The sequence below is a fragment of the Cavia porcellus genome, unplaced genomic scaffold, assembly GCF_034190915.1.
Source record: "Cavia porcellus strain 051 isolate PalLab524CR breed Dunkin Hartley unplaced genomic scaffold, mCavPor4.1 scaffold_7, whole genome shotgun sequence".
Classification (NCBI taxonomy): Eukaryota; Metazoa; Chordata; class Mammalia; order Rodentia; family Caviidae; genus Cavia; species Cavia porcellus.
This window is the reverse complement of record NW_026947490.1, coordinates 54,152,191-54,170,346: the sequence shown is the minus strand read 5'-3', so window position 1 is coordinate 54,170,346 and position 18,156 is coordinate 54,152,191. Positions and strand designations below refer to the sequence as shown.

The window sequence follows — 18,156 nt, the reverse complement described above, 5'->3', positions numbered from 1 at the left end:
ATAAGGAAAATCTTCTGGGTGATACTGAGTTTATGGTAGACTGTTTACACATGCTCTTAGACAGCTGTGATGTGGCTCTAGGGAGGGAGGTGCTTGGAAGTGTGGAAAATGGCTCTGTAGCCAAGTATCTAAATTCCGTCCGGGGTATCTTGGCTTCAGCCCCAGCAAATGGAATGAAATGTCTTCCAAGGCAGGGCGTATCTGGCTCTGAACAGATTGTGGACTCTGCCCAGTGGATTATCTGTTGTGTTGGCTGATTTCTTTAAGCACCTTATGTTTAATGTTAGGCTTTTTCTGCTTTTCTTCAGAACGACTTTCCAACTAGGATGTCCCTTGTGGTCTGATGTTTTTTGAGACATCTGTCCGGAAAATCCAAATCAGATATAGACTGCAGGAACAAGACGCAAATCCAAGAGCCAGCAGGCCGGGACTTTTCTTTGACAACCACCTTGGAAGATTTGCTGACTCTTCTCTGGCAAAGGAAAAAAGGCAGCCTTGAAAGAAGGCTGAATACAAACCTCAGTGCCCATCTAACTAGTTTAAGAAACTTATGTTAAAACAATGATGTGAGAACATCCCACCCATAGTTTACGCTATCCAACCTCCTTCCTTAGCAGATCTGGGATTTCACTTCCAGTTCTGAAAGAGTTAACCCTGGACCACCAATCTCTGGAAATTGTCTGTGCTTACAGTACGTCTCTCTGCTATGCTTAGAGACAGAAGAATTCATTACTGCGACTGGATGAAGGCCTGCTGCTGACAGGGGAAGAGCACTTCAAGGCAGAACACACCTTTTATTCCCACCACTTCCTGGTCACTGATCAATGACCATTGTTACACTAAAATCAGAAAGCCTTTGGTGCATTCAGTGATAGCAGCCTCCTGGACAATCACAGAAACGACTTTGTTTGCTCTTCTGAATTGCAACTCTTGAGTGGCTGGGACAAAGCACGAATACACCATTGTGAGAAGCAGTCTAAGTGGTATTTCCTTTTTTATTCTGAGGACATAAACTGCTTTTCCCTTCCCTCAATACATGTCAACATCTGAGTCTTGAACCTTAAGGGCTCTTCTTTTCTTCTCCTCTCCTCTCCAGGACTTCCTACTGGTCGGTGCCACACACAGAGCCCCACCTCCATCTGCACTCTGATAAGTTTGTCATCAGGTGCCTTTTGATACATGCTTAAAATTCAACATATGAAAGAGAAGCAATTAAAAAAGAAGACAAAGCAGTAATACAAGATAGAGAAGAATGACAAGAATTTAAGAGGAAAATACTGTATGGTCCCACTATATTTGAACTATGGAGCATTTTCCCTACAAATCCCAGTCAGTCTTTTCTGGTTTTGTACTTCATTGCTCATAATTGTCTCTGCCCTCCTGGTTCTGCCATTGCAGGACACTAGAGATGTAGAACTTGCATCTCTTGGATTCACTGGGATGCTTTGGGGAGATGAAAAAGATACTGCTTTCTTGGAAGAAGTACTTCCTATTCCTACCCCTGCCTAAATGGTAGGTCCTGAGTCCCAAAGTTAAACCTCTTTGGATTTTGTAATTTGTGTGGATTACAAAAATGGCCACAAACTTTCCCTCCCATTAAAAGGTGTTTTCCCCCACCTTTTGAGCCAGGAGATGGCTGTGTGATTTGATTTGGCCAAATGGCCCAGTAGCAAATATACATAAATAGAGATTGGAAAAGTTCTTGTGTATGGGATTTGTTCTCTCTTGCTGCTCTTGGAACCTTGCAGTCACCACCTGGTGAATGAGCTTGAACTGTCCTGCTGCATGATGAGAGAAAACGGTGTCATTACCCCTGGCACTCTGTGTGACAGTTCGTCAGTTCTCAGCCAATTGTAGACACAGGAGAGTCCAGCCAAGATCAACAGAAAAGCTGCCTAGCTGAGCCCAGCCCAAACCGCTGATTCCGACTTGAGGCTTGAGACATCAGTGCACCCCGTGTGTTTTCTTCTAATCAGAATGTTCAGCCCTGAATCTCTTCTCCATCCAGTCGTAGATGTCTCACAGCCTCTCCTTTCTTTGACAGACTTTGCATTTCATCTTTATTCATCACTATTATGATGGGACACGTTGTCAGGTCAAATCACTGGAGTGGGGGATGAACTTGCAATGTCCTAACCCAGCAATGGTTCATCCCTATTCTTGGATCCATGGACAGCCTCTGAATGTGGATCAGCATCTCGCAGGCCTTCTTCCGAGCCATCAGTCCAGACCTCTAAACCACTGTTCCATTAGTATCCGTTGTATTTTTTAGCATTTCCAAAAAGTCCTATGTGCAGTGTTACAAAGTAGTACTGGGTAAGGGTCAGAGGGAAGAGCTGGTATCACTGCTTGGAGACTTGGCCTACCAAAGGCCTTCATAATTGTTCTGGCCTGTCCTGTAGGAACTAGAAGTACAGATCAGCCCAATGCCGACACTTCCAAGGGCTTGAAGACACAAGCCATAACCCTGGTGCTGAGTTTTAGACGTGCTGGTGTCCCTGTCCTCAAAGAGTTGGTCTGTTCAGGCCCAAATTCACATGGAAAATATGATAAACACATAATTTCTTAGTCACCAGCTTTGGATTTCAACTTGCTCAGGCAGTTTTGGAGAATATTGGATAGCTGCAGTAGCTGTTACTGCTTTATACTGAGCACTGTGTCAGGCTTCTCACCACCAAAGAGCCCCATAGCACCAGCTGCAGAGACCGAATACAGTGCTTTTTAAAGTCAGGGGCATGTATCATTTTGGTGAAGGTTGAGGGAAGCAATGGGAAGAATTATTAAAATTAGAAACTTGTAATTCCTAAGACAACGAATGAGTAGACAGACAATAAAAATACACCAAGAACATAGTAAACTATTAACACAACATGGGGTAGAACCAGCTTGTTTTCTGTAAAGCTGGATAAAGTTGGATAAATCACTCAGACTTCCAGACCTTCAGTAGACAGAAAAAGCAGGGGTTTCTTTTTCCTGGGTATGTGGACAAGGACATAAGACTACATAGACAAAGCAAAGCTGACTGCTCAACACCCCTGGCTTTTCTCTCCATGCCTCTCTGCTCCTTCCCGGTATAGTGTATCCCATTTAGGAAGTGCTTACATCTCTTAACTTCCTTTGTGGATTTTATTAGACTATAAAGTAAGTCTTGTCTAGCTCATGGTCTCTGTCCATCAGGACCCTGCAATTTAATACGGAAACAAGACATGCCCAAGAATGAACTAGGAGATTCTTATGCATATGATAAGAGATAGTGCTATGGATCAGTTGTAATCAATTATATAATAAACCCAGAGATTTACAGATTTTTCAATTTGCGGGGGATATTTTGATATTTAAGTGTTGCATGTTTGTCTGTCCATGTCATTTGAACATATGATCAGTCCTCTGAAAAGCCAGTCTAGAAGAGTCTGCGCTGAAAAGTGAATCAGGATGGGTAAGGGTGAATGACAGGGAGCCTGGAGGGATGGTGCAGGAACCGCTGTGCTTGTCTGTGAGTCACAGCTGAGTCAGGGACGGGCTGGAGGAGGGAGTGTGGAAGCAGGTGGCAGGAGGTGTCCCTGGGTAGATGAGCTGCTTTTCTAGGCCATGTATAGTCATTAGGAAGCTGAGGACAATCACCATGGACCTGGCAGTGGTGTCAGTTCTTCCACTTGAGCAGGCTGGCAGAGCATCTGCACATCTAGAGGCTCAGTTCTGCAGTTAGAGGTGTTGTTGCCCACCTGCACTAATGCAGGCAGCTTTCACAGAGAGGGCAAGGTCTTGTTTCTCTTTCCATGGGCCTCCCTCTGTGCCTGGCATGGGCTGGGCACCCTAAGATGGGAAGGCTGCCATGCAAACCCAAAGCACAGAGCCACATCTGAATATATTTCTAATGATCTAAAAAATTCATACAAATAACAGTTTCTTAGGCAGCCTTTGAGAGAGACTGAAAGTAACATTGTGATTTACCCTTACGCTTTTTTAAACAAAGAAACCATCATTCCCATTAGTGAAGTCATAAACCTATCAAATCTTTAGACTCCCAGACTGTAGGTCTTACTGGATCAGTGTTTCCACAAATTGCCTAGCCATAAGAATTATTTGATTGTCATTTAAAAGGTACTGTTGACAGTTTGGGAGGCTGAAGCAGGAAGATCAAAAGTTTGAGGCCAACCTGGGTAACTTAGTACTAAAGACCCTACTTCCAAAACCAAAAAGAGCTGGAGATGTTGCTCAGTGGTAGAGCATTTGCCTAGTATGTATGAGACCCAGGGTTCAATCCCCAGTACAGTGTTGCTAAAAAGAAAAAGTGTCATTGAACTCTGCCCTGTGCTGGTCTGGAGTTAAGATCTGTATTTTGTACCTGAGCTTCGGGAGAATCCTGTGATCAGATGCGTTTGGGAAGAGTTACACAGCTGGCCTTGAGGCTTTCTGGGTTGTGGAATCTTAAGAAGTCCTGGTGAGCCCTCTCCCACTGTCTCAAGGTTGCCAGCCAAGTGGTCCCCAGCAGCTGGCTGACCAGAGCTGGGAGAGGAAGCGCTAAAGGACAGGAAGGAGTGGAGAGCCTGCGTTAGATGTCTCTATTTCCAGAACAGTGACAAGCTGCTGTGACAAGCTCAGATCAAACAACAAAAATTATAGGTAATTTTCTCATTCCCTGGATACCATTCTGAGCAAAACTTAGATCGTGAATAGAAACAAAGGAGGCCATTGGGGAAATGGCAAATGTAAATCACTTAAGTTATCAGCCTTAGGAATCAAAACCATTTCCACCTTACGACCCAAAGTGGAGTGGCTAAGAATAATACAATTTATAATATAACTCCTTCAAGGATCAGATTTAAATGCTGCCAGGATCTTACAGACATTTGAGTTACAGCATATGGAAATCCAAATTCACACCAGTGGCTCAGACACTTAAGGTCCTGGAAGAAAAGAGTGCATGCTTTTTTCCTGCCAAGATCCTTCTTACCTCCTGTCACCTGAGAAACTGATCAGTGAAGCTGGAAGAAGGGACTGAACATCAGAGTAGAGAAGGGGTGCTGCCATGCTGTTCTAAGTGGGTGCCTGAGACTCAACACTGCCTGACAGTGGTGAGGTCAGTACTAATGATGTGTGTAGGATTTTTATGACATATTAGTGTTTACAGACCATTTTCCCATGCATTATATCATTGGATGTTCATACCAAGCCCTGTGACAGAATCATACAGAATGTGAAACTGAGGTTGGAAAGACTGAGTGATTTTTTTCTTTTTTGGTGCTGGAAATTGAACACAGGACCTTGCACTTGCCAGGCAGGCGCTATGCTGCAGAGCTAAATTCCCGACTGATTTTCTGAAAATCAAGTGGCTTTTAAAATTATAGGCCTTATTGACTGTTTAGAGATTTTTGCAGTTCCTACAAAAGCTGGGGGATGGGAGGCTGGCTTATTATCTTACAGCACAATGTGAGGTGAGAAGCATCCTGAACTCAGCTCTGGTTCACAGACCATCACTTAGGTAAAGCAGCAAAGAGCACTATAGCAGCTTGGTCCAATTAAGCGCTTTTCCTCAAAGGCCTTCTCAGAGAGAGGGGACTCCTCAGAACTGCCATGAGCAGTGGCCACACCGAGGGGCTTTGGGAGATAAGCTCCAGCACTCGGAATCCTTCTTCAAGAGGAATTTCTGAGAACAAACTACAGGTTCACCTGGACCTAGAATTCTGGGGGTGGGGTCAGGAGCTGCTGGGGAAAAGAATAGCTTGTCACTTCCCTACATTCCAGGCTTTAGGTAGAACTCAGGAGGGTCAGATATCTAGAGGGAGCAAGAAGGGCAAGTACTAGAAAATTTGGTGTTCGTCTAAACTTTTGGTAGTTTCTTGGTGGGCTTCCCTGGATGCAAGGTGAATGTGATCTGACCCATTTTATCTGGGAAAGCAGACAAATGGCTTCTCTCTTACCTTGTAAAGCCACTTGATGTACAAAAATGTAGATGCTACCCCATGAGAAATTTCCTCGTGCAAATAAAGAGCAAGAGAATAGAAGAAACAATGGGATTAAGGGGCAGAAGTCAGCATCCTGAGGTCACCTGCCCAGTTTGTTTTGGTGCCTTGTCTGTGACTTCAAAACTGAAATGTTTATATCACTGTTGCCCATGATTTTTTTATATGTTGGACATACAAAGTGAATTTGGTTGTGATGTTTTAAACTAAATAAAGCGTTTTCATTTACCTTTGTTATCAAGTATTAATTATTAACATAAATTGTAGTTCCTCATGATCTGGAATTAAATGACCTCAGCAAAAACGGAAGCATGTAACACACTCTCCTCAGAATGGTTTCTGTGCTCTACCAGAGAGATAAATATTATGGGTTGTAGAGAAGCAGGTACTGACAAAGCATAATATTGTGCCTTTGCCGATTGTAACAAGCTGCAGGCTGGATGAGTTCCTGGCATGCACGGCTCTGCTGTCCTGGAGGAGCCGAGGTGGGACAGTGGGCTAGTACCTGGCTCCTTTTCAAGACGGGAACCAGCCTTTGCCTGACAGAAATTACACTTGGGGAAGGAAGAAAGCTTATCGTGGGAGGACACTTGAAGTTCTTAAGAGATTTGAGAAAGTCCACAGCACCATAATTTAAGAGGCAGCAATTAAAATCCTTTGTTGTCATAGAAGTGATTAAAAAAAAAAAACAACTCAGGGAACTATTAAGCCTGTGTTGATGGCCAGGCCTTGTCAGATGAGTTCCAGATTTTGGAGCCCTAGTTGAATGGAAAATGTGTTTTTGCATGATGTGTCTGGGCTTAATTTTCTTCTTTTAGTAATTAATTTAAAATATTAACATAAAGGTTTAATTTAAAAATAGATTCTAGCTGAGTGTGATGGCCCATTCCTGTCATCCCAGTACTGTGGGAGGTTAAGGAAGAAGGATCAAAAGTCTGGGCCCAGCCTGTACAACTTAACTTAGTGAGAGCCCGCCTCGAGATAAAACAATTTAAAAAAGGTTAGAGGTGAAACTCAGTGTGAAGGCCCTGGGTTCAACCCCCAGTACCACCACCAAAAAAAAGTCAAACAAAACCAAAAAGCACTCTAAATAACATGTTTCACTCCAAATACCTCTTATTTACTTTCTGCCACTTTGTTTTAATTCTATCTTGGTTTTCCTAATATATATTTTTATATTTATATATAGAAATAATACTTATTAATATATTTTACCTATCTAACATTTAGATATATAGCTTTTATTTTTTGGAATTGCTGATGTCTTGCCTACACATTCTTTTTTTGTATGTTTTATATCTTCCTATTGAAATCTTTTCTTTCTGAAGGAAAGTTTCTTTAGTTTTGGTCTGTTGGTAGGATACTCTGTCAGGTTTTTTTTTTAATCTAAAGCAAAGTATTTTATTCTTGTTATTGAAAGATAAATTTCATTGGTTATACAATTGTAGACTGTTAATTATTTCCTCTTGGGTTTGAGATGTCAGTTACCAGCCTAACTATCCTTTCATAGGTAATCTTTTTTGCCTTTCTGGCCATTCTTAAAGTATTCTTTTTATCTGTAGTTCTTTTTGGTTTTTATTGACTTGTAATCAAGTGTGAGTTCTTTTTACCTGTTCCAATTGGGGCTTATTGTATTTCCTCAGCCTGTGGGTTAGTTTTCATCCAATATAAAAAACTCTGAGCTATGAACATATTACATATTTCATCTCATCTGTAAGCTCTCTGTGTTAGATCTTTGTATCTGTCCTCCATATTGCTTCAGCTGTCTTCCATTTTCTTTCTCTTTGTCTCCTCTTCTCTGGTTAATTTCTTTAATTGTATCTTAAAGTTCACTAATTTTCTCTGCAGCTCACTTTAATCTTCTTTCTTTTAACTTTAAGCAATGTATTTTTCATTTAGAAGTTCAACTTTTTCAGATCTACATAGTCACTGTTGATAGTGTTATGTGCCTTACTCTGTTAAATTCCTCTTTGATTCTATTAAACATCGTGATTTGAAATTTTGTGTCCAATAATTCCAGCATCTACTGTCTTCGTGGGTTTAATAGTGGAATTTGTTACTTCAGCTAATTCTCATTCATGGTTCCTCATGTCCTCATATGTTTTATAGTTTTTGATTGTGAGTTTATATTGGGTAGAATGACATATTACATTGGTCTCAGTCAGGAAAATCCTTTCCTGCTTTTTTATAGTATCTACCCAAATAGCTCCATATATACCCAACAACTCTGAGTGTGGGATCCAAGAGGAATGAGTGAGCAAAAAAGAATAGAAGTGTTAAGTAGAAAAAAAGTCAAGAAGGTACATGTATTTCTACTGAAAGTTTCTAGACTTCTAGATAATATAGGATTATAGGAGAAGGCAAGAAGCTTTAACTGTATGTATAATTCAGAATTTGATCATCAGAAGAGAATGAATATTTTAAGGCGAGATATAAAACTATTTTAGGAGTTAAAAACAAGCAGCCCACTATTTATTAAGAGTGATTGAAGCAATTATAGAACTAGATTCCCTTCGAGATGTACAGAAAGACTACACCCATAGGATGAAATAGGGTTAAGAAAAACAAAATGATTTATGTTCTCTACACATGGATTAATTCTAATTCAAATTTTTCTATACATTTAAGAAATAAGAAGTAGACTGATTTTAATTTCTCTGGAAAATATTGGGAAGGACATCCTAATAATACTCATTACACCATTTAGGTGCAAGTTATATTTTTCTGCTGAATTGGCTTTAAGCACTTGCTGAAGACTTATCAGGTGACCTGAGAGGACTCACATCAAGTTCATAGGAGGTACAGGGGTCACAAGTCCCTTGGAGGTGAGTGAGTTAGCCTGACGTGCCACCTAGTGGCAGCCACCCAAGAATGCTTCTGTCCTGGACAGAAACTGGTGTGCCTTTCACTATGTAAAAGATAGGTTCTTTAAAATCGTGTATGACTTCACTTTTGACAAATTAAGTGCACTGAGAGTTCTTTATTTAGCAATGGTGAGCTTTTATGCATGTTTTGCAAGTTTACAACATGTCACATTATGTTTTCAAGGCGTACTTCTGGGAGCACATGCCTTTCTTCATTTACAGCTATTTTAAAATGTGCTTTTAACACCAAAGAATTACAAGTGCTTTCTAAAGTCAGGTCAAGACTCTGATTTTGCAGCATTATAGTGAAGCAAAAACTATGCCTGCGAAGTGTGCAAACAAATTTCCTAAATAGTCCATTCCTTGGCCTTTGGCTGACATAAAGAAAACTTTTAAAAAGAATCAATTATTTCTCTTGCTCTCATGCTCATTTTCCTAAAAATCAAGAGGAGTACAAGCTTCCACAATCTCAATACTTTATTCATTTTTAACAAACCTTGCTCTTAGGAGGTATTTTGTCATGTTTTGTCACCTTTCCAGGGCAGCAGCCTATCACCAAACTATTCTGCCTGGCTCTTGTCTCCTCCTGAGATACTCAGCCTCTGGAGGTACTTCTGCTTGGTCTTGTTCTTAGAAAAGTCCTTTATTCACTGAGTCGTGTTCATTTACAGTGCACATTAATACCTGTTCTTCTCCCTAAATCTTAGTATGGTTTAGACCAGCGGTCCCCAATCTTCTAGGACTAGTTTTGTGGAAGACAATTTTTCCGTGGTGGCAGTGTAGGAGTGACTTGGGGATGATTCAAATTCATAATTAACAGAAAGATTCTGATGCAACCTAGACCCCCTAAGGTGCAGTTCACAGTAGCATCCACACTCGTATGAGCATCTAACATTTCCGCAGGTCTGACAGTGGGGAGCATCTGTACATACAGATGATGCTTCACTAGCTCACCCCTGTTCCCACTGCTCACTTCTGCTGTGAGGTCTGGTTTCTAACAGGTTATGCACCTATACCACTCCTGGCTCAGGACTTGGGGATCCCTGGTCTAGATAACTGGCTTTTCTCATTCTTTCCTGTCAGGTGGGTTGCTGGAGTCTAGTTGATGTTTCTTTCTTTTAGCAGCTGTTAAAAATATTTGAGTTACAAATGACAGAAAACCAACTCAGAGTGACTTGAAGGGAAAAAAAAGACAAGAAGGGATGGAGGTAGCATAATTATCAGAAAGATTCTGATGGGGCTGGAGGAGCTAGGGACCAATCTGGGTCTTGATGCAGCCAGATGCTCTCTCTGTCCATCACTCATATCAGCTTCTCTCTCTCTGTCTCTCTCTCTCTGTCTCTCTGTCTCTCTGTCTCTCTCTCTCTCTCTCTCTCTCTCTCTCTCTCTGTCTCTCTCTCTTTGTATATATATACACGCATAAATATGTGCTATATATAATTAATATATGTAATATAAATGTGTATATATATGTAATTTTTCCAGAGAGGATAGTTTTTCTGAGCAAGGAAGGGATATAGCATCCAGGAATCCAAGACTTACAATTTCCACCTCCTTGGACCAGAAAAGTGAAGTTCTTTACTCTTGAGAAACATTCTGGAGAAAGACTGTGATTAACCCATATTCAGTCATGTGCCCATGTTTGAGTCTACCACTGTGACCAGAGAGATATGAGTCCATTTATGACCATGAAGGTGAGGTACTGCTTATAAACTGGATAGTGGATGCTATGGTTTGATGTCCCCTAAAGGCCCATGTGTTAAGGAAGGGCTTCAGCCCCAGGATTTCACTATCAAGGAGGAAACAGAGCTTTGTAAAAAGTCCTTATGCCATTAGGGGTGAGTCTTCTAGGAGGGATTGTGAGATACCAACAAGCTAGTCTTCCTCTTTGCTTCTAGGTTCATGAAGTAAGCAGTCTTTCTCTGCCACATACTCCAACCAGGATGTGCTGCTTCCACAAGCATAAAGAATGAATCCAATTGATGAAGGACTGGAGCATCCAAATTGGAGACCTAAAATAATCCTTTTCTCTTTATAAATTAACTATCCCGGACATTTTAATGCAGTGAGATAGGAACATTTTTCCAAAAGAGAGGGATTCAATGTTAATAGAAGTGAGAGACATGGTAACATTGTTCATATATAAACATGGCCTATATATGAAATGTTACCTAAAAGTCTTACATGATCAGAGGTGGGGCTTTTAGAAAATAACTAGATTCTGGGATACTCTACTCATCAATAGATTGACCTGTTGATGAATTCAGTAGCTGAACTTGCTGTTCAGAGGTGGGGCCTCTTTGGAAGATGTTGGCCACTGTAAACATGGCCTAGAAGGGTGCATTCTTATTTCAGGTCCACCCCCTTCTTTCAGGGTACCATTGGATGAACGGCTCTCCTTTGCTGTGCCCTTCCACCATGCCATGTTTTCCTTGGAAGCAGCTGACTTTGGACTGAACACACTGAAACTGCAAGCTAAGTAAACCTCTCTTCAAGATGTGGATACTGGGGTATTTTGTCCCAGCAGTGGGAAAGTGACCAAGATACACATCCACAACATCTACAACAGGCCTTCTATGTTCTTTCTGTTGCCAGTCTCCTCAGACAGTGTTGCATAGGAGCCTTCAAGGAGACTGTTTTCACTCTTCAGTGACAAACCCCAATAGAACCTTCTACAAACCTCATATCCCTTTGATTGCTCATTCAAAATTCAGAATCTCTGTGTCACTGCCTTAACTAGTACCTTTTATCCCTTTCCCAGATTTTCCCAATACCTTGACTTCTACTCTCCTAGCTCCAGGGTTATCTTCCAACTTTTACCTACTTTGTTTTGGAGATTCTTGATTATTTCAAAAAAATACTTAGATGATGTGCTTTCTCCCTTCTCTTCTGTTATGGTTTGTGTCTGGATGTGCCCTCAAAGCCTCATGCAGTCATGGGAGCAGGCTTCTAGAATTTGTGATTGATTCATGGTCCAATGCTGGGATTATAGTATGAGTGCTACACTTAAGTGAATGTAGCCTACATGCAATAGAAGAGACAGAGTCTCCTCTCTGTCTCTTCCATTTTTGTTCCTCCATTTTTGCTCTTATTGCTTTTGCTGTTTTCTGCTGGTATGAACTGTCGTCTGCTGCCAAGTGCTACTCTGCCTTGGAACTAACTGAGTATGGATTGAAATCTTTACACACTGTGAGCTAATAAACCTTTCCTTCCTTAATTTGGCGTGTTGGGTATTTTGTCCAAGCAATGAGAGAAAAGTAATTAGCACACCCTCTACGTTGTATAGAACAGGGAACTTTTTGCCTGTTGATGCGGACTGAATGTTTTTGTCCCCCCAGATTTATGTGTTGGAACCCAAATATCTAATGTCATAGCTATGACCTTTGGAGGTAGCTATAATTAAGTCATGAAGGTGGAACCATGAGGTAACTTAGGGTTACCTTAGTAGGATAAAACTTTGATGTAACTGAGGACAACTTTAAGGGCAGACCTTTGGAAGATGACTAAGTTATGAGGGTAATGGCAGGAGACAGCTTACTTTCTCCCTTTCTTTGCCACATGAGGACACAGCAGTAAGGCATCCATCTGTAAATCAGGAAAATGCTCCTCACCAGGAATTAAATGTACTGGCACCTTGACCTTGGACTTCCTAGATTCCAGAACTATAGGAAATAAACTTTTGTTGTTTAGGCCACAGCATCTATTACATTTTTGTTACAGCAACCCAGAGTAATAGATCCCGTCCACTTCTTCAGTCTTTTCTGTATGAGGAAAGAGCTAATCGATTTTGTGAGATTCTGAGGTTTGTCATGCCATATTTCCCGGTGTCGGTGTAGACATTCTCTTTTCACTTTCACTTTCTATTTTCAGGCATGCACAGTAGCTGTTTGTGCTTCCTTATCTCATGTAGAGGGCACAATTGGGTATTATTTTTCTTATACATCTCAGTTTCAGACCACAGCTGCATTCTCTAACACGTTTCTGCATTTTTGGAGTTACTTGTCTCTTCATGAGCTCCCATTTAATTTGTAACCTTTATACATAAGCAGCAGTGGGAATGGGAGAACAGGACTGTGTCACTTAACGTGTTTCCATTTCAACATTTGATGTGAGAATTCAAACAAAATATTGGCACTTTAAAACAAATTTATCACCTCAAATTCTTGGAAGGGAGTCTATTTATAAGAGATGTCCCCTCCAGGGAAATGAATTTATCATCAAGGTAGTCTCCTTGTCAGAACTTGGAGAGTGCCTGTTTTGCCATGGTGACTCTTCAGATCTAAATAGTTATCAAATCAGGATAGATATTCATAATGAGCCAAACTCAAGACACTCAAACAGTCCATGGGAAATTTTCAAAAGGAAATCTCTTCTTCAGGTATTTGAGAGCTCTTGTATATACTTTCAGTGTGAGCACATCTTCAATGACTGGCAAACAGCTCTTCATCATGGCAAATATGTCCCTCATTCTAAGAAATGTATTAACACAATTTTTCTCTCCCAGGGAAGTTTAAAGTTACATTAAATGTCTCAAGTTATTAATTTAAGGAAACCAGTATTTTTTTGGATAAATTTTTCAAATGTACTTCACATTAAGAAAGTGAAAAAATTGCCCAGAACTATAAGAATTTCAAAGGTAGATGCTGCTTAAATCTGATTTACAGTAGAGGGTCTGCTGATGAGCACAGCAGACAGGGACGGGGTGGGGGTGTCATGGAGACCATGAGCTGATGAGAGGCTAGGTCCCCTAAATCTATGCAGAAACTAGAGCATCACATGGGTCCTCCAGGAGAGCAAGCCCACATCCTCACGTGAAAGGCAGGCCATAGCTTGTTAAAGACCTTTGGTGGTGAAATGCTAGATGTGAAAATATTTCCTAAATAGAGAACTCAAATAGTTCAGTTGCAACTAAGGTACCTGGGAGGACTAAAATCTGACTTTGTCCCTCTCTGTCTTAGAATGTACCCCAAATTTTCCTGTTGCCTGACCCTTCCTTCCACCACACCTTCAGTGACAGTGCCTTTTACTTTTTGGCCTTGCTGTATCCACAGATCATCTGTAGCCCTTGGATACACTGCTTTGCTTTGATGCTCTGTCACTTTATTCCAGAATGTCTTCCTACATGTTTTGGAGGTGTTTCCAATGCTTGTTTTAATATTCAGTTTAGGTGCTGCAGAAAGACCCATTCCCACCCATCAGGCTGAGCTAAGAGACCAGTTCCACATTTCCACATCTGCATTCATTCTGTTCCTACATTCACCATTATAAATTAAACTTCTTGATATTTCATCTATCCACTGAAATATAGCTTTGAAAGTATTCTCGGGGCTGGGGATTTAGCTCAGCGGCATAAGTGTGCGGTTGTGAGTTCGATCCCTGGTACCGATAAAAACAAAAAAGACCAAAAAAAAAAAAAAAAAGAAAGTATTCTCTTTTTCATTCTTCATACCAGCATAGTATGTGTTACATAGCAGTTTCCCTTATATCTGCCTAACTGAAGCAGTTATCCTAAAACCTCTAGTCTCAGACAGCTGGACAGCAGTCACTATGTCCAAACACTGTGTATCCAGGTCACATAAATCTCAATCGCCTTAAAGCTTTCCACGTAGTGGAAAAGATCCTCCCCACCCCCAGCCAAATGGGCCAATAATTTCAGTTTGTTAGTTGCCCAGGTAATATTTCCAGATCCTGTTACCTTTGTTTCTTAGAAATGGCTGGTCACTGTGATGCTTAGCTGATCACTATGATGCGTGGTGTAAGAACAAACTCCCAGTTGACAAGCCATTCTATCTCTGTACTTCCTGTTTGTTTATCCTGTATAAGCTTTAGACCACCAGCGATCAGGGGCTGATAATTGGGAATGATCCTGATCAGTGTCCATCAATGTAAATAAATCTGCCTCCAAATCCTGAGTGTTTCTGCTTGCTGAAGTACTAACAACACTAAAGGAGAGTTTGGAAAAATTTCAAAGAGAGTTTTCAAGAAACCAATCTCTTTCACAATGACATAGAGAGGTTTGGAGGGAAGTAGATAAAGATTATCTTCATCTATAAGTCTCTTATGTGCAAGAAGCTCTGAGATATCAGGTCTACAAATTTTAGAGGTAGAAATGAGGTAAGAGGTAGACCAAGTACAAATAAACAACAGAAAACATTAGATCAAGAATCGAGAAACCAGAGTAAGAATATCTATGTCAAAATATCAAAAACCAATAGATAGAGTTAAGATCCGCAGGCATGCACAAAACCAAAATTACATGACCTTGACCTATGTTTGGTCATGTACATTGCAGTTTTGATCCCTTCCCTGTGGTCTTTGGGCACCATGATACTTCCTCTGAAAACCTTGTATGGCTAACATGCCTCTCCTGATGAGTGGGCTATGTCAGACGCCCCACTGAACATGACTCCTGTCATCCTCAACTGTGGATACTTCTATAACCCAGGACCTTAAGAGCCGGTCTTAGTTACTTTTCTTTTGTTGCTGAATGAAATACTGCTTCCTAAAGGTCAGGAAGGAAAGGTTTATTTAGCTCACAGTTTGTAGCAGTTTTAGTCCATAATCAGTTGGCTCCAAGGCAGGGTGACACAGAAGAGGGACAATCGTTCATGGCAGCAGAAAATAGCAAAAGGAGGAAAGAAACCTCTCTTGGTCCCTTTTATCTTATCTAGACTGCTGGGATTAGGGCCCTGCCAATCCAATCAGTGGACTGATCCAGCAGTCTCCCACCCTTAATCCCAGATCCCTTACTGCCAGCATTGAACTGTGTGTGAATTAGTCACAACTCTAGATTTAGCTATCTCCAAAAAAGCCTGCCCCCCATGACTGCATGAGGCTTTGGGGTGACCTCCAGTCACAAACCAGAGCAGAGACCTAAGATTTACCTCCATGAGCTCTTGTTACCAGTCCTTTCCTACCCTTTTATTTCATACTTTTAATAAATCATGTTTTTTACTCTTTCTGAGTGTCTTGATCAATTCTTTGTTTGAGTTACCGAGAACATGAAAACAGTTCCCCAAGACCCTCCACCAATCAGAAACACCTGATACCATTCATCAACTGCTACCATTAGCTGCTCATGTCCATTGAGGATTATTTGCTATAGCAATTCTTAGTGAGGTTGTTCCTGAGACAGGAAGGATACACTAAATCCACAACCAAATTCTATTGATGCACTATTTCACTACCATCAAGACCAGCATGCGTTGAAGATAAAGACACTATGGCTGAGCAAGGCAGGGAGGCCTAGAAAGATCATGTCCAAGTGAAGGGGATGATAAAGCTCTGGGGCATTAGAGAAATCTCAGTCCTTCATAGGCACTGGTATTCTCTCTTCTTCTCCACCATCTCTGAGCTTCAGTTTCATTTAGTCTAAAATGGAACAAATCTAGGTGACAAGTGGATGGTATCAGTATTCTCCTTCCAAGCTTGCCAAATACTATTCGGCCAGCTCAGCTTCTGCAACTCAGTGGAACACACACTTGTGAGGAGTGAAGGAAGAACCTAGAGGAGCCTGGACTGGCTCAAATGACTTACATGGGAGGAGAAGAGTATGGGAGGAAAGAAGGTGAGAAATTATGAACAGGATGGACTTGGAGATTTTTGAAAAGAAAGGTGCAGATTAGCAGATATAAATATCATTTACATGAGATTTTGAGAGAGTGATGAAAAAAGGATTTCAAGGATTTAATTTTTTGTAGTTGTTGTGAATATAATCCCTTTTGGCATTTTTGAGAGACTTATATGTACACCAAAATAGAACAGGTTTGAACAGCATAAAATCCATGGAGTATATCCTCATTTTAAGAAGTCTTCTGCCTTTGCGAGGCTTCTATCTTCTCATCCAGAACAGTGTGTGTTTTTCTTTTGCAGCTTCTTCGAGGAGTCTCCGTGCTTGGCATGGAAATCAGGGGAGGAAACAGTCAAGGTGCATTACTGTGTACAGCAGAGGAAGACTGATCGTTTGGAGACGAACTCCAGAGCCTGCCATCTGGTGTCCCCACAACCACCCCATGTTATGTAGATTCTCCCTGATGCCTGATCCTGGCTGTCCTGGGATGCTTCCTTCTATTTCAAGAGAACTACTGCATAGTATACTTATGTGCACTGTCATCTGAGCCTCACGACAACGCTGTGAGGAAAGCTGAATATGTACTATTTTCTTTGCTTTACAGATGGAAAGATTCAGACCACAAAAAAAGAGAATGAATATCTTAAGGTGAATTTTGAAAGTCAGGCAATAGTGACACACACCTGTAATCGTGGCATTCTGGAGGTCAAGGCAGGAAGATCGCAAGTTTGAGCCCACCCTGGGTAGCTTAATAGCTTAGTGAGACCTCACCTCAAAATGAAACACAAAAAGAGTTGGGGATGTAGCTCAGGGCAGAGATCTTGGGCTTATTCCTCATTACACCAAAAAACAAAACAAACCCACCAAGACAGGGGTAGAACTGGAACTAGAATCTAGTTCTCCTTGTCCCCTATGACACTTAATTTTTGCTTTGCAAACAAGTGTAAGATTGTTGAAGTTCATATGGAAGTTGGGTACAATGAGCCGGAAGCATAAATTAAAGAAGTTTGGATCTCCATTGTACACTGACAGTGCAAGAGATAGCTGACTGTCAACCAGTATGTGACAGTGGGAAGGACCTGCAGACCCACTGGCAGTGTACAGGGCCAGAATAGAATCCCAAGAGTGATCTATAGATTGGAGTAATGGGCCAAATCAAACCAAGTGAGATCAGGAGGATGCAGTGCCAAGTCTAACATTTTGATCTGCAAGGTAACTGCACAAGGATGGAATAGGGAGATATTTCTTGGGATTCTCTCTCTCTCTCTCTCTTTCTCTCTCTGTTCCCCCCCCCCCCGCTCCAGTACTAAGGATTGAACCCAGGGCCTTTGTACTGAGCTACACCCTGCATCTTCTTTGTTTTTTAATTTGAAACAGGCTCATTAAATCAGTAAGTTGCCCAGCTTGGGCCCAAACTTGCAATCCTCCTATCTCAGCCTCTCAGAGTATTCTTTTATCATTTTATTTTATTTACTTTAAGGGATATTTATCAGTCATTCACCATGTCTACACAATGCTTTTGGCACTGAGTTTATAGCACTGAATATAAGACAAATAAAGCCTCCTCTCTCTTTGGAGCTTAGATTCCAATGAAGGAAACAGCTACTCAAGGACGTTAGGGGACTACAGAGTCCACAGATCATTTAGGCCTTTGAGGTCTGTTTCCTTCCCTGAGCTCAACCATTCAAATAAATACAACAAGATGGCAGGATGCTGGAGCAACAATATGGGAGGAATGTCATTCTGGAATACTTCGTGG

At 41.2% G+C, this 18,156-nt stretch overlaps 1 protein-coding gene across 4 annotated transcripts in view; it reads left to right on the top strand.

Moving 5' to 3' along the window:
• Window positions 1-15,786, top strand: part of Ildr2 (immunoglobulin like domain containing receptor 2) — a 72,391-nt gene extending 56,605 nt beyond the window's left edge. For 3 of the 4 annotated variants that reach the window (XM_063253598.1, XM_003468671.5, XM_063253599.1), the window contains one exon: window positions 309-6,191. In XM_063253598.1, coding sequence (XP_063109668.1) covers window positions 309-344 — 36 coding nt within the window. In that variant the 3' untranslated portion in view covers window positions 345-6,191. Of the gene's footprint in view, window positions 1-308; window positions 6,192-11,201 lie in introns of those variants that run through there. The other variant, XM_063253597.1, reaches the window with a different exon arrangement.
• Window positions 15,787-18,156: the final 2,370 nt, after the last annotated feature.